This window comes from Galleria mellonella, unplaced genomic scaffold (genome assembly GCF_026898425.1).
Source record: "Galleria mellonella isolate WM207_F2 unplaced genomic scaffold, CSIRO_AGI_GalMel_v1 utg121, whole genome shotgun sequence".
Lineage (NCBI taxonomy): Eukaryota > Metazoa > Arthropoda > Insecta > Lepidoptera > Pyralidae > Galleria > Galleria mellonella.
In genome coordinates this window covers 303,325-317,114 of record NW_026441983.1, presented here as the reverse complement: position 1 = coordinate 317,114, position 13,790 = coordinate 303,325, and the positions used below count along the sequence as shown (strand labels likewise).

Genomic DNA, 13,790 nt, shown 5'->3' with positions numbered 1-13,790 from the left:
GTTTGTTAATTTTCCATTCCCAGTTCTTCATACAATTCCTGTGCACATACACGCGCACAAATTATCGCGTTGTATCATTTATACTAGCACCCGTTTAGTTTTTAATAAGTGAAATTTATTTAAACCACTATTCACGTACACCTTTGCCGGGTACAGTTGGTATTAAAAAAAATAATAATCGAAAAGCGCGCGTAAAATGACATTTAAAAATGTCGCGATCAGTGGTATTTTATTTATGGTCGCGGTCAACGGGGTCACGTCGTGGACCATAGACCTGCCGGAAGTGAGGAAATACTTTTTCACCAAGCACGACCGAGACAATAATGACGTCCGTCATATTGATGAAAACAGAGTATTGTATGACAATATTAAAGGGAATAGCTTGCACAACAGCGAGAATCATTACTATGTAAATAGTTTTGACAATTCCGAATACTCAGGCAGCAATGAATTGAAATCTCCTACAGATAAATACGCCAAAGATTATAAATATCGAGGTTACATGGAGAAAAAAGTAAGTTTTATTAAACCATTTTTTTTAATGGGTGAAAATGATATCGTAACCCCGCCTGCGCTAACGGGATACGCCGACGGAGCACCAGTGAAGGGTGATAGATGAGAATGAAAACAGGCCAGTTAGCCCATCATGATGAATTCATCAGGAATTAACCGTGACAGTTTCCAGATGGAACCGCGAGGAGGTCTACCTGGTTGGGTATATTGCTAGTAATGGGATTCTCAGTCTCCATTACTAACAATCCCTTTCCCCCTTTAATAAACCATTAAAAATGGCACATAAATTGACGGTCAATGATTACGTCATCTGTGACATCACAGTATATACTGTAACGCCTATCGTACTCGGCATTATGCATTTTTTTTTATACAACTTAGAATGGCAAACAAGCTGACGGCCCACCTGTTGGAAAGTGGTAACTGTCGCCTATAGACATGAGCAGTACCGTGGACATAACAGAGTATACTGTTTCGCCCATGGTACCCCCCATGCGTTACCATTCCTGAGGACTCAGGTGTATTCCTCTGTATCCAGTAAATTCATGCCACTGTTACCTAAAATATATCTTGTTTTTTTACATTTTATTTAGTAAGCAACTATGTTTGCACGACTGTGATAGGGAACTGATAATACCATGGTTTTCAGGAATAGCAACGCACGAGGGGTACCATGAACGTTACAGGATGGTCACAGTGCTGTTAACACTTTCCATCAGGCGGGCCGTCAGCTTGTTTACCATTAGTGGCTATCATAAAAGTCATGGCATGATTTAAGATTTATTTATTTGTTACCATTTAAGCGAGCTTGCTATGTAGTCCCGGCATAGAATGGGCCACCGCTTCCTTTCCCGTGGGTGTCGTAAGAGGCGACTAAGGGACGGCGAGGGATGGGCAGCAGCGTCCCTCTTAAAACATCGCTAAAGGCTTAATTGCGGTTGCCAACCCACCTGCTGAACGTGGCAACTACTGGCGAAACTGCCCTTATGGGGAATGCTTATGCCCAGCAGTGGACAGTTAACGGGTGAAATGATGAAGGGAGCTCGAAAATTACCTCAATTAATTCTTATAGGAATCGGTTAATATATAAAGTACAGAATAAATTTAATCATTAGATACTTTATAAATAATTTATTGTCATTCTACGAAATTCGACAAGCGCAACAAGTAAGTAGACAGACAGACAGATAGATAGATAATTTATTTGCATCACTTACAGCACACAAACAGCAAAAGACACAAATGCAAAGTGAAAAAAGATAAAAAAAAAGATACATGTACAAAAAATAATAAAAAAAAAAAATCAAAAACAAAATCAGAATGCATAAAATTAGTAAAGTTTTTTTTTTCTTCACGCGTGTGCATTCCACGGTAATACAAAATGGCCACGAGTCAGCTTTTTGCTTTGCCCTCAAAAGAGCAAAACACTGATATTCTGTTGTGGCCAATATTAATATAATACATAATAAAGTGTTCAGATGCTGGTACAAGATACCATCAAGTAAACTCAATGTCAGTGATAGAGAAGCTTTTTTTACTCACTTTATTCTTTTCCGCATGAATCCTGTGATTTCAAGGACTGCTCTCTTGCTAAGTCTAAGATAAAGGAACAGTTTTAGAATCTAAACTGCGATGAATGCGAGAAATAGCTTCAGACTATGGGCTATTCTATTTAAGAGCTGCTCTCTTGTCGGTGGAGCTCTTGCCGCTCACTACGATTGTCAGCGAGTCCCCTCACCTCTTGATACGACACGACACCAAATTTTTCCTTGATCTGCTTGCTGTAATTATGCTTTGGCCTCCCTTTTCCTTTCCTTCCTTCTATCTTACCTTATATTATAATATTTTTTTATGCAACTCAGAATGGCGAACAAGCTGACAGCCCACCTAATGGAAAGTGTTAACCGTCGCCTATAGACATGAACAGTACTCAGGTCGACTGGTAGAGAACACCGTCCGGTGTTATATCCGCCATATGTACATAGAATTTTACTGCTGTGTTAAATTTATTTAATTTAATTTACACAAAACGTGGAAAATTCTTTTTTCTTCGACGTGCTAAAACATAATTAGCAGGCGCTCGAATGGATGTCGACGCCAGGATGCCTTGATTATATTTATGACCTTCGAGAACGTGAAGTATGCCAACTGCGCAATAATAAAAAAAAAAATAAACATTTTTAATTGTCTATGATTGATTATTCAAAAAGTGCTCTACTAACGAACTAGAACTAGGCAATTGTTAAATATTTTGCATTATAAATTAATTATTAACAATCTTTGTGCCCATTTCATATTTTTAACATCTAAATGTAATGTTCTAATAACATTTTTATAAGACAATTATAGCATATTTTTTGTGAGGTCCATGAACGTTACAGAATGGTCACAGTGCTGTTAACACTTTCCATCAGGCGGGCCGTCAGCTTGTTTAACATTAGTGGCTAACATAAAAGTCATGGCATGAGATTTATTTATTTATTTGTAACCATTTAAGCGAGTTTACCGTGTGGTCTTGGCATAGAATAGGCCGTCCCTTTCTTTCCCGTGGGTGTCGTAAGAGACGACTAAGGGACGACGAGGGATGGACAGCAGCGTCCCTCTTAAAACATCTCCAATTATCTTTCTTAATTACACAATATTATCATAGCTATTTGTACAAGAATTAGTCCATTACCTTAAGGTTGTCTTGAAAAGATCGCTCTCAGCAATAAGACTTTTTTTTATACAACTTAGAATGGCAAACAAGCTGACGGTCCACCAGATGGAAAGTGGTAACCGTCGCCTATAGACATGAGCAGTACCGTGGACATAACAGAGTGTAATGTTTCGCCCATGATACCCCCCATGCGTTGCCATTCCTGAGGACTCAGGTGTTATACCTCTGTACCCAGTAAATTCACGCCATATCCCACCGTTCAAACCGAAACACAGCCATGCAAACACAACTGCTTCACGGTTGAAACACGAATGGGACAGAGGTGGCCAAGCAATCGACTTTTGTACACGTACTCTCCCTCCTCACTGTACTCATACAACTGTATGGTTGCATTTATTAATTGTCTCGCTTGCTCCCTATATTGTATAATGCAAATAAAGCATACTCATTCATTCATGACATACTATCTTTTATTTCTATGTATCTTAGTAATAGAATAAAATTGTAACTGAAAGATATCTGTATATCTGGGAAATATAGGTTGCTTACAGCATGAACGCTCGCAGACGTCCATAGGCTACAATGACCGTTTACCATCAGACGGACTGTATGTTTTTTTGGCATCTTTGTGGTGTAAAAAAATATGTAATGGATTTAGTAATAGGGGGCAATAGAAGACAAAACAATTTTTTTTTAGAAATTGTCTGTCATGGTTTTTTTTTAGTGAAAATGGTATGGTAACCCCGCCTGCGCTAACGGGATACGCTGGCGGAGCACCAGTGAAGGGTGATAGGTGAGGATGAAAACAGGCCAGTTAGCCCATCATGATGAATTCATCTGGAATTAATCATGATAGTTTCCAGGGGGAACCGCGAGGAGGTCGACTCGGTTGGGTATATTGCTAGTAATGGGACTCTCAGTCTCCATTACTAACAATCCCTTACCTCCCTGTCTGTCAGAGTGAAGGGATTGTTAATAATGGAGACTAAGGGCCCCATTGCTAGCAATATACCCAACCGGGTCGACTTCCACGTGGTACCCCCTGGAAACCATCGTGCTGAATTCCAAGTGTATTCGTCACGATGGACTAACTGACCTGTCTTTTCATCCTCACCTATCATCCCTCACTAGTGCCCCGCCAGTGTATACCGTTAGCGCAGGCGGGGTTACCATTCCATCATCACCCGTTAAAAAAATTTTTGTCTACCTATGTTTTCGCTCCAGCGTTACGCAAAAACTAATACACCGAAATGAATGCTGTTTTCACTTTCGTGTCCCTTAAGATCTAACTTAAAAATTGGTATATGTTTTTTTTTGATACTCCATCTAGAACTGGCGTTTTTCATTAGTTTTCCTACATCTGAATTCCACGTGTACGAAGTAGCGGGTGAATAGTATACACTAGCAATGATTTGTACAGGTACAAAACGCACTGCAGAAGGGCACCGCCTACCTGGACGGCCTGCGATATTCCATCGAGCAGTACACGGAGCTTCTGAAGAACTGCAGCAGGTCCAACATCACTGCTATTAATTGGGTAAGATATTAATGTAATGTTAGAATATACATTGGATTACTAGATTGTATACCGATTGTTTTACCAGAGGGAGACTTTGTACAAAAGTCGTTTGCTTGGCCACCTCTGTCCCGTTCGTGTTTCAACCGTGAAGCAATTGTGTTTGCATGGCTGTGTTTCGGTTTGAAAGGTGGGATATGGTGTGAATTTACAGGGTACAGAGGAATAACATCTGAGTCCTCAAGAATGGTTGGTATTTTGGGCGAAACAGTATGTACTCTGTTATGTCCGTGGTACTACACATGTCTATAGGCGACGGTTACCCCTTTACATCAAGTGGGCCGTCAGCTTGTTTGCTATTCTAAGTTGTATATAAAAAAAAGTATTTCTTATATATTATGCCATATGTATAATTTTGTTTTGGCTGTAACGTCCCGGCATAGACTAGGTCACTCTTTCTTTCCTGTAGGTGTCGTAAGAGGTATTTAAAAGGAGGGCAGCAGCGTCCCTCTTTAAACATCACTAAAGCCCAACTGCGATTGCGAATTCGGCTGCCAAGCGTGGCAACTACTGGCAAAACTCCCCTAGGGAGAGGCTTATGGTCAGCAGTGAACAGTTAAAAGCTGCTGATGATGATGAAATATGTGTTACAATGATGTGACAGTGAAGGTAGGGCAAAAAAACTTTTTGGTAGGGCGGAAGTTAAAAAAGCGAATCTATCTAAGTTTTTTGGGGCTTTCCGTTTTAAGGTAGGGCATTGCCTCTCTTTATGCCCTTTATCCCCCCGCTACGGCCATTCCTGTCTATTGATTATCGTAATATACTTGTTTAATTTTTTAGGGCAATGTAACAATATTTAACTTCACGGAAGTGTTCGGCAACTCGTCTGACTTCAACATCTCGCCTGTCTTCAACGCCTCGTCTGCTTTCAATGCCACGTCCAATCTAAACTTCACTGGCGTCTTCAACGGTACCAGTTACACCAACGCGAACTTCACGGAAATTCTGTTGAACTTCACTAGAAACTGGAATGCGACGTGTCAGCGTGCTACGGAGAAACGCGAGCATATCAGGAGGCTGGCAGACCTGGCGCTGTGGGCCACCAAGAGACTAGAAGACAGTGTTTACGCAGAGAAATATCATAAGGTCAGAATTTTTACGGACCTAAAATAGTGCCTTGAGGAACACCCACTTTGACATTAGCTCCTATAAACTTTACACCATTTATTTTGGCAAAACGTGTTCTTTTAAAAAAAAAGTATGATTGTATCAAATTCAGAACTTTACTTCTATTGCCGTAATGTTATATTTGTATAAGGAATTTTATAATATTGTTTGGAAGTGGTCACATTGGCCACTTTCGTACAATTTTCAAAAGTTTTACTTTAGTTTCGGCCAATTTGCTGCCTAAACCGACCACCTTTGACCCGAAACTGGCTTCTGCCAGAAATCAAAGTGTCGTTGAAAATTGTTTGGCAATGATGTTTATAATTATTAACAGCACAGCGATGGCGAGGAGAAGGAGCTGATACTGCGGCTGGCGTGGTACTTGGACAGGCTCGCGCACTTCACTGGCTTCGACCCCAAGGTCGAGGACTACATTACCACCACCACAAGTGGGTTTAACACTATACATCATTCTTTAAGATATACATTATATTTGATGCTGCCCTGCAAAGGCGAGGATCTTCTGTCTCCAGTCGAAATTTGCTTCATCTTTCCAGGCTTTTCAAATCCTAGGGATGACAATTCTCAACTAAAATTTTACTCAAGTCATAATAAATCTCCTAAAATTGTATCCACACGTATACTAAGCAGATACTCGACAACGGTACAAAAGGTAATGGAAGGGAATGGAATGGAAGAGATTGTTATTGACAGGAAGTATCGGCTCCATTGCTATCCAATACACGTTCTTAGGTTTACCTCCAAGCGGTCACTCCATCATCAGTAAATGCTGGTGAGTTCATTATGAGGCCAACTTATCTGATTTCGTCCTCTACCATTCCTCACTGGTGTCCCGCCAGCGTGTACTGATATCTCAAGCGTGATTACTGTTCTATCTTCATCCATGGAAGATAAACTGTCTATTTATTTGCCTGACCAAATTGCATAAAAACTCTTTGGACTCAAATACAAATAATAATGGTTCTCGGCGCCTCCGGACATCATTCGCGGCGCAGTGGTAGACATGTTACTTTGCATTAATGAGGTCCCAGGTTCGATTCCTTCTCTGAATTGGCTCGGATCTGGATGTTCCGGATTGTGCCCCCAAAGGGTCATCGCCTGGTTCCTCATAGGGCATTCTAGCTTGAAGAGCAGGCGATTGCTATACTCGTTTGGTAATTATTATTAATCCCTCTGCAGAACCTCCAAATGTTGTGACACTACCATCTTTCGTTGCCGCGGTGCCGCCCAGCGTGACTGCAGCCATGATGGACTGCCTCAAGCGGAACTCCTCGGTGCCTGCTACCATACGCTGTGCTTACCCGTTATCACTGCCGCCTGTTATACAGCTGATCCTCAATATGAGCAGTTAGTATTTCTCCATTGTTGTATTTATCTTCACGCTATGTTCTTGCAGGAAAGGCAGAGAAAACTGTATACCAAAGACGTCTGAATACCGAAGAAGTTGGTCCCAACATACGTCTATTGCCTTATCCATAATCATGCCACTATTATTATAAATCTGAAAATTTGTGTCTGTATGTATGTTACTTACTCTTTCATGCAAAAAGTACTGAATGGATTTGAATGAAATTTAGTAAATAAAATATTTAAAAATACATATTATTATTATTATTAAAAAAGACGGGCTTTTTTCAGCCAGAAAAACCTGTAACATTGCAACCTTTCTTATTCGCTCTTTTCTTAAAGTTCGCTGCTAATTCCCGATCAGTGATAGGAATTTTAAGATGTTCTTTGTAGCGATGTTCTTATCTTCTCAGGATACAGAATGTGTTTTGCAAAGGAGATATGTCGTGTATGTACGAGTGGGCTACAGCCACATATCTGATGCTGCGGCGTTTCTTCCTCATTGTGACAAGATCTGTAAACACTTTTTGGGCATAAGCCTACTTGGACCGTGTGCTTGTTTAGTTTGCAGTATCCAGTTAGAGCCCTACACACATATTATTTTAATTCAAATCAATTAATTTCTAAGAGTATTTTTCTTAACCCCTTAATCAAGGCTTTGGAATGATTTAATCCTGGCCATAAGAGCTAGCTATATTCTAAATACATAGGTACTTCAAGTAAGCGAGCGAAGCCGCAGGACACAGATAATATTCTCCATGACAGTTCTGGAATGGATGATGAGTGATGATGATGACGAATGGAGAATATTATTGTATATTTCAATTAGGATATGATCAATTCTGATCATTACCAGTGCAACCTGCACTAGTAATGATTCCCCTTGTTTTCCTTTAGGAGATCCCTTCTTCTCAAAGACCAAAATTATGTTTAACATTTTAATTTGACAGATAGTCGCAATCAACAACAATTCATGACCCTCGAGGACCGAGCAGCAGGATTTAGACAATTTACCGACTCTTTGACAACACCATCATCTTCCGAAGTTCTGATCGCTGCCTCGTCTCAATCAGCCAACAGCTACCTTCCCGCCAACATTTTGACAGATGTCAAAACCGTACAAAAACGGTCCATAGACGAGAGCGCCATGATGAAATTCATGAAATATTTTGTGAAACACAAAGTGTGGGAAAATTCTAACCCATCAGATAAAGACACGAATAATAATGGCGATTATGATGTTTCCAATAATTTACCCATAAAATCTATACAGAAACGCTCCCTATTTCACAAGAAGGGCCGCCATCTGCTTCCCACAAAGAACCGTGTACGAGGTATAAGCAAACTGTTTAAAAAGAAGGCCGAAATACACTATCCCAAAGGTAAATTACAAACGATCAAAGTCAAGGAGTTTCTGGATAAAATGCGTAAAAGCAATTCATTCACGCTCATCAATAATTTTAAACATAAAATAGGCGGCATACACGATCTTAGCAAGGATTTGCCGAAAAACATTCATAAGAGATCTATAGAGGTCAAAAATAATATTCGTATGAAATTGCCCGAAGATCCTATGCAGGATTTAAGTAAATATGTCAAAAACAAAGAGGGAATACACTACATCAATGACAAAACATTAATTGAAAGAATCAAAGCCGCTTTAGAGCGAATACGTAATCAAACAACCAACGATTCGAGCAAGCAATTATGGCGGGAAAAGCGTTCTGTAGTCAAATCGAACGTTGTCATTCAAACTCCTCCACATTACCCGGAAAAACATCCGATCCAGAAGATAGGCGAGTTCATTCGACACAAAGCTAAAGTACACATACAAAAGAATCATGCGCGCGCGCATAAAATTAAAGAAACGCTAGAGAAACTCTACCACGCGTCAGTTGTGTCGCATAACCTCAAAATTAAAGACCATTTGGGCCATATTCATAAAAGATCTGTTCATTACAAGAACGTTTACTCACCGCGCAAACCTGAAGATCCCTTTCAAGATTTGAGTTATTATGTTAAAAACAAGAAAGACACTGTTTACAATAGGAATCCTGTGCAGGCATTACTGGTAAGGGCCGGTTTAGAACAGGTATTTCAGACTGGCAACATTGAAGTGATAAGAAGGTACGGCGCGAACTACAATCCTGCTGTGCCAAATCCGTTTTACTTTGGTATTGTGAGATCTGTAGCCGATGTATAGGGACAATAACGGCTTGCTTATTTGCTTCGTCTTACGGTTTAGGTATTATAGATATATGTATGTAATATATTTTTATAATACTTTATGTATGCTAAAAAATATCAAGTGATACTTTTTGCTCAATTGATTTGTCTTTAAATTGCTAAGAAATTATTTTCCATTCGGTAATTTATGCGTGTTACCAGTCCCACGCTTTACCAGTCTGGAGTGTAACAAAAAATATCGAAGTGGTTTATACACTAAAATACCTTTTTGCAAATTGAATTTTTGAGTTAAACATGTTCCCATTTATTATTATATTATGCAGTTTGTCCAAAATGTATATAAATTTTTTATTTATATTATTTTGACTGATGGCAACGAATTGGTATTTCCTAGCTAGTTGTATCTTTTAAGTAATAAAAAAGGATATATTTGTGAGTAAAAATTTTAAAAGAAAACCAATTGTTTTATTACAAGAAAAATATATTCATATTTCAGTTAAAATAACACGGTCCTTCCTTACTAATACAATTGATATTACAAAAAAAAAAATACAACGCATTTGACAGCTGTCAAACGTGACAGATGAATGGCGGCACGTAACCTTGCACTGCGGAGAAAATAACAATGCTATAAACTTAGAAAAATCAACGACGCTAGGTGGAGTTATTGTACTATTAGGGATCCGTGGGAAGGGATGCGAACCCTTGCGGTATGACATTAAAGTGTGTAAATTTATTAGTTTGATTGTGTAAAAGAAAACTTTGTAGAAGTCCCGTTGTCCAGTTACATATTCATCATCATCATCATCATCATCAACGCAGTTATATATGCAGGTATAAATTTCTTCTCTCATTACTATACACAATCAAACATAAATTTCACAATAAAACAACAATGCAGTACAAGGCTACGCGAGTACGCAGCGGCAAATATACGCAGCGAATTTAACATTGATCTGTGACTGCATACAATGAAATGTCGATCGTTTGAACACATTTATATATAAATAAATAGAAGGTAGTAGATTTGCTGTTTCCCAAACTTTGTTTTTGGCGGATGCACTTTGTGCCGTGCCATAAGTAAAAAAAAAAAGGTAGTTGATTGATTGACTGACTGACTGACTGACAGCACAGAAGTAACCGCTGAATCTAATCTGTACCTAAATCTCTGTTTCTTATTTTATATTTTATAGTATATACTTAAACTTATATAATTATTGTGTAAATACAGATAAATTTTGAATAAAAAAATAACTTAGATTTGGAACAGCTGTTTATGTGATATTATATTTGCTAAGTATATTCTATCACGATTAACACATCATTAGTTGCGTTCACAGCACAATACAGATGATGCAAGCTAACATATTATTATGATAGAGAACTTAATTATAACTACATGTAACACTATTATTGTCAAATTTCGTATATTGCTTTTCATATAATACTTTTACGTCCATTTAAAAGGCACACTGACATTTGAGAAACATTATGTTTGATTTGAAATAAAACATATAATTCAAATCAGTCAAAATTGTATATTAAAAGCGTAATATATAAAATATAAAAATCTACAAATTATAATAAATATAAAAGCTACATAATTTTGTATAAGGGAACATAAAACGTCTTTTATAAGGCACTAACAGGCATGTGTTTTAATCTATACATTTTATATAATATAAAGCAAAAATACCAAAAATAATGCATTCCGTTCAGTAAATTAAAAAAATAAAAACACTATACTCGTTCTAATTACTGTTTTTTTTTTTTTTTTATTTGTAAATATGATAATCGTGATAATTGTGATAAAATATACAATGGTTGAAAAATATATATACTGTTTTACAAATATGAAATAATAAAGCATCAGTTTCTCAATGTCTGCGATATGTCTGGTCCCCGAATGTCTTAAACCAATAGTTTGTGACTGTCAACACATCAACAGGAATGTATCGCTTATATACTAAAAGTAAATACTTATACAATGAGTAAAAAGTGTAAACCGACCAACCGTCATAACGCTGTACGAACAGTGCGAATTGCGTGAGAAATATATAGAAAAATACACACTTACTACAATGCCCACATTTCGCCGAGCATGTTAGAATTTACTAGTAAATCATTAAATAGAAGATTTATAAATCAATATTAAAACTTATAATTGGTCGGTTAATAATGTATTTGATTAAAACATGTTCTGTAATGTATATAAATATCACAAACACATGTTAAAACTCGTAATTATCTAAAAAATAACAAATGAAACTGTAAATTTATAATATACCGAATAACGGTAAGTATATATAAAAGAAGGCACGATTTTAACAACTCCCCGACTTTACTCCGCCCGCCACTAGTATATATTGCAATATATATATATATATATATATATATATATATATATATATATATATACAAACTGGCAAATTTTGGTGCTACATTCTTATAGTTATGATATACAATTATAAACTGTGATACTATATTGTATATATTGTAAATAAAGTTCTAATTTCGCGTAATTCACAATTTGGTGCTATGCAGAAGCGTAAAATAGTTTTATAATATCACTATTTCTGTTTGTATCGTATTATTTTGTTGTGATAAACTAAAATTTTTAAAAACTGATATTTTCTAATTAGCTCAGGCGCCTCAAATGCAAATAAGAGACAAAAACACAAAATGACTTACGCGAAATTAGAACCAAATAACGATATTACTTTACCGTGATCATGTATACAAAGACATTATTACTCTGATAAGAAAACAATGTTCAATCAACAAGAATCATTAAGAAATACACAATGTACTTTGAAATAAGTATTTTTATAGTAAATCCCGTATTACGAATGACCGATTTGCTTATTAGAAATTGCGATTTAATATTAAAAATACAGGTTGAAATCATTGGGCGTATTAAAAATTAAGAAAGTAACCGAGTACATTAGAACTAGAATGAAATGTCAAGCGATGAGCCGTCCCTGTTTGGGGACACAAATTTAATGTGCATAATTTTTCTTTAACTTATTTATTTTATACATAAAAATTACTTTTAATTTATTTCAAAAAAACTATTGAGTTTAATCTGGAATGTCCTAAAAAGTTAGTCTGGAATGTTCAATGAACAATTTAGTTTAGTGTGGAATGTCCAAAAAGTATTAAATTTAGTTCGGAACCTCCGAAAACTACTAAGTTTAGTTTAGAATGTCCAAAAACTACCAAGTTTAGTTTGGGATGTCCAAAAACTACCAAGTTTAGTTTAGGATGTCCAAAAACTACCAAGTTTAGTTTGGAATGTCCAGAAACTAGCAAGTTTATTCTAAAACTTCCGAAAACTTTAAAGTTTAGTCTGGAATGTCCAAAAAGAATTTAATTTAGTTTGGAATGCCCAATAACCTATCGAGATTTTACTGGAATACGATCTATTCGTTTGGAATATCCATAAATAATAGAGTTTAGTCTGGAATGTCTAAAAATAATTGAGCTACGTCTGGAATATCAAAAATTTCGGTCCTAATGTATCCACTAGGGTATTCTTTATTTCAATACACCCAACAACCTCATTTTCGCCCTGTATATTATCAACATATTAAATTTAGGGGATAAAAACATCCCGTTCTGCTTAAGACTATTATTATTGGCTTAACATAATTACATGTGACTCTGCGGCCGTTTCTTCCGACTGAAGAGGCCGCCGAACACGCCCTTCTTGTCTTTCTTCTCTTTCGTAACACCACTCACGGACAACTCGGACTCGCCTGAGGACCTGTAGAGGAAATTTGCCTATAGAAATACCTAGCGGAGTTATACTGGGAGATATGTTCGGGGAGGAATGAGTAGCATTTTAAATTATTTATTTCATTTATTTACACTTAATTACACCAGTTCCAAATAATAATAAATTTGCTTGGCCACCTCCGCTCCATTCGTGTTTCAACCGTGAAGCAGTTGTGTTTGCATAACTGTGTTTCGGTTTGAAGGTTGAGATATGGCAGTAAATTTACACGGTACAGAGGAATAACACCTGAGTCCTAGGAAATGGCAACGCATGGGGGGTATCATGAGCGAAACAGTATACTCGTACTTTGTTACGTACATGGTACTGTTCATGTCTATAGGCGACGGTTACCCCTTTCCATCAGGTGGGTCGTCAGATTGTTTGCCATTCTAAATTGCATTTTTTTTAATTGTCTTACCTGGATGCTGGTCTCTGGTCGAGCGCGGGCGAGCCGCCGCTGCCGGCGATTGACGCTGGCCGCGTGCCACTGTTGTTAGCGTACGCTGCTGAATTGAAAGCTAAGCTTTAGAATTCTTACGTCATTTAGAATTATTCAACTAATTTAGAATTTTAAATACACTATTGGGACTTAACGCGATAGA

At 37.3% G+C, this 13,790-nt stretch overlaps 2 protein-coding genes across 6 annotated transcripts in view; one reads left to right on the top strand and one right to left on the bottom strand.

Annotated features, from left to right (window-relative positions):
- Positions 1–129: 129 nt before the first annotated feature.
- LOC116413149 (uncharacterized) lies at positions 130–9,512 on the top strand. Its single transcript, XM_031910525.2, has 6 exons — positions 130–514; positions 4,593–4,709; positions 5,529–5,834; positions 6,190–6,304; positions 7,056–7,223; positions 8,174–9,512. The coding sequence occupies exons 1-6, from the start codon at positions 197–199 to the stop codon at positions 9,424–9,426; spliced, it is 2,277 nt and encodes a 758-aa protein (XP_031766385.1). The 5' UTR covers positions 130–196; the 3' UTR covers positions 9,427–9,512.
- A 924-nt stretch (positions 9,513–10,436) lies between these two features.
- LOC113517173 (spectrin alpha chain, non-erythrocytic 1) overlaps positions 10,437–13,790 on the bottom strand; it is a 116,436-nt gene continuing 113,082 nt past the window's right edge. For 3 of the 5 annotated variants that reach the window (XM_052899539.1, XM_052899548.1, XM_052899561.1), the window contains 2 exons: positions 13,607–13,691; positions 10,437–13,176 (listed from right to left, as the gene is read on the bottom strand). In XM_052899539.1, the coding sequence (XP_052755499.1) occupies positions 13,062–13,176; positions 13,607–13,691 (200 nt within the window). In that variant the 3' untranslated portion in view covers positions 10,437–13,061. Of the gene's footprint in view, positions 13,177–13,606; positions 13,695–13,790 lie in introns of all 5 variants that reach the window. The other 2 variants (XM_052899543.1, XM_052899555.1) reach the window with 1 other exon arrangement.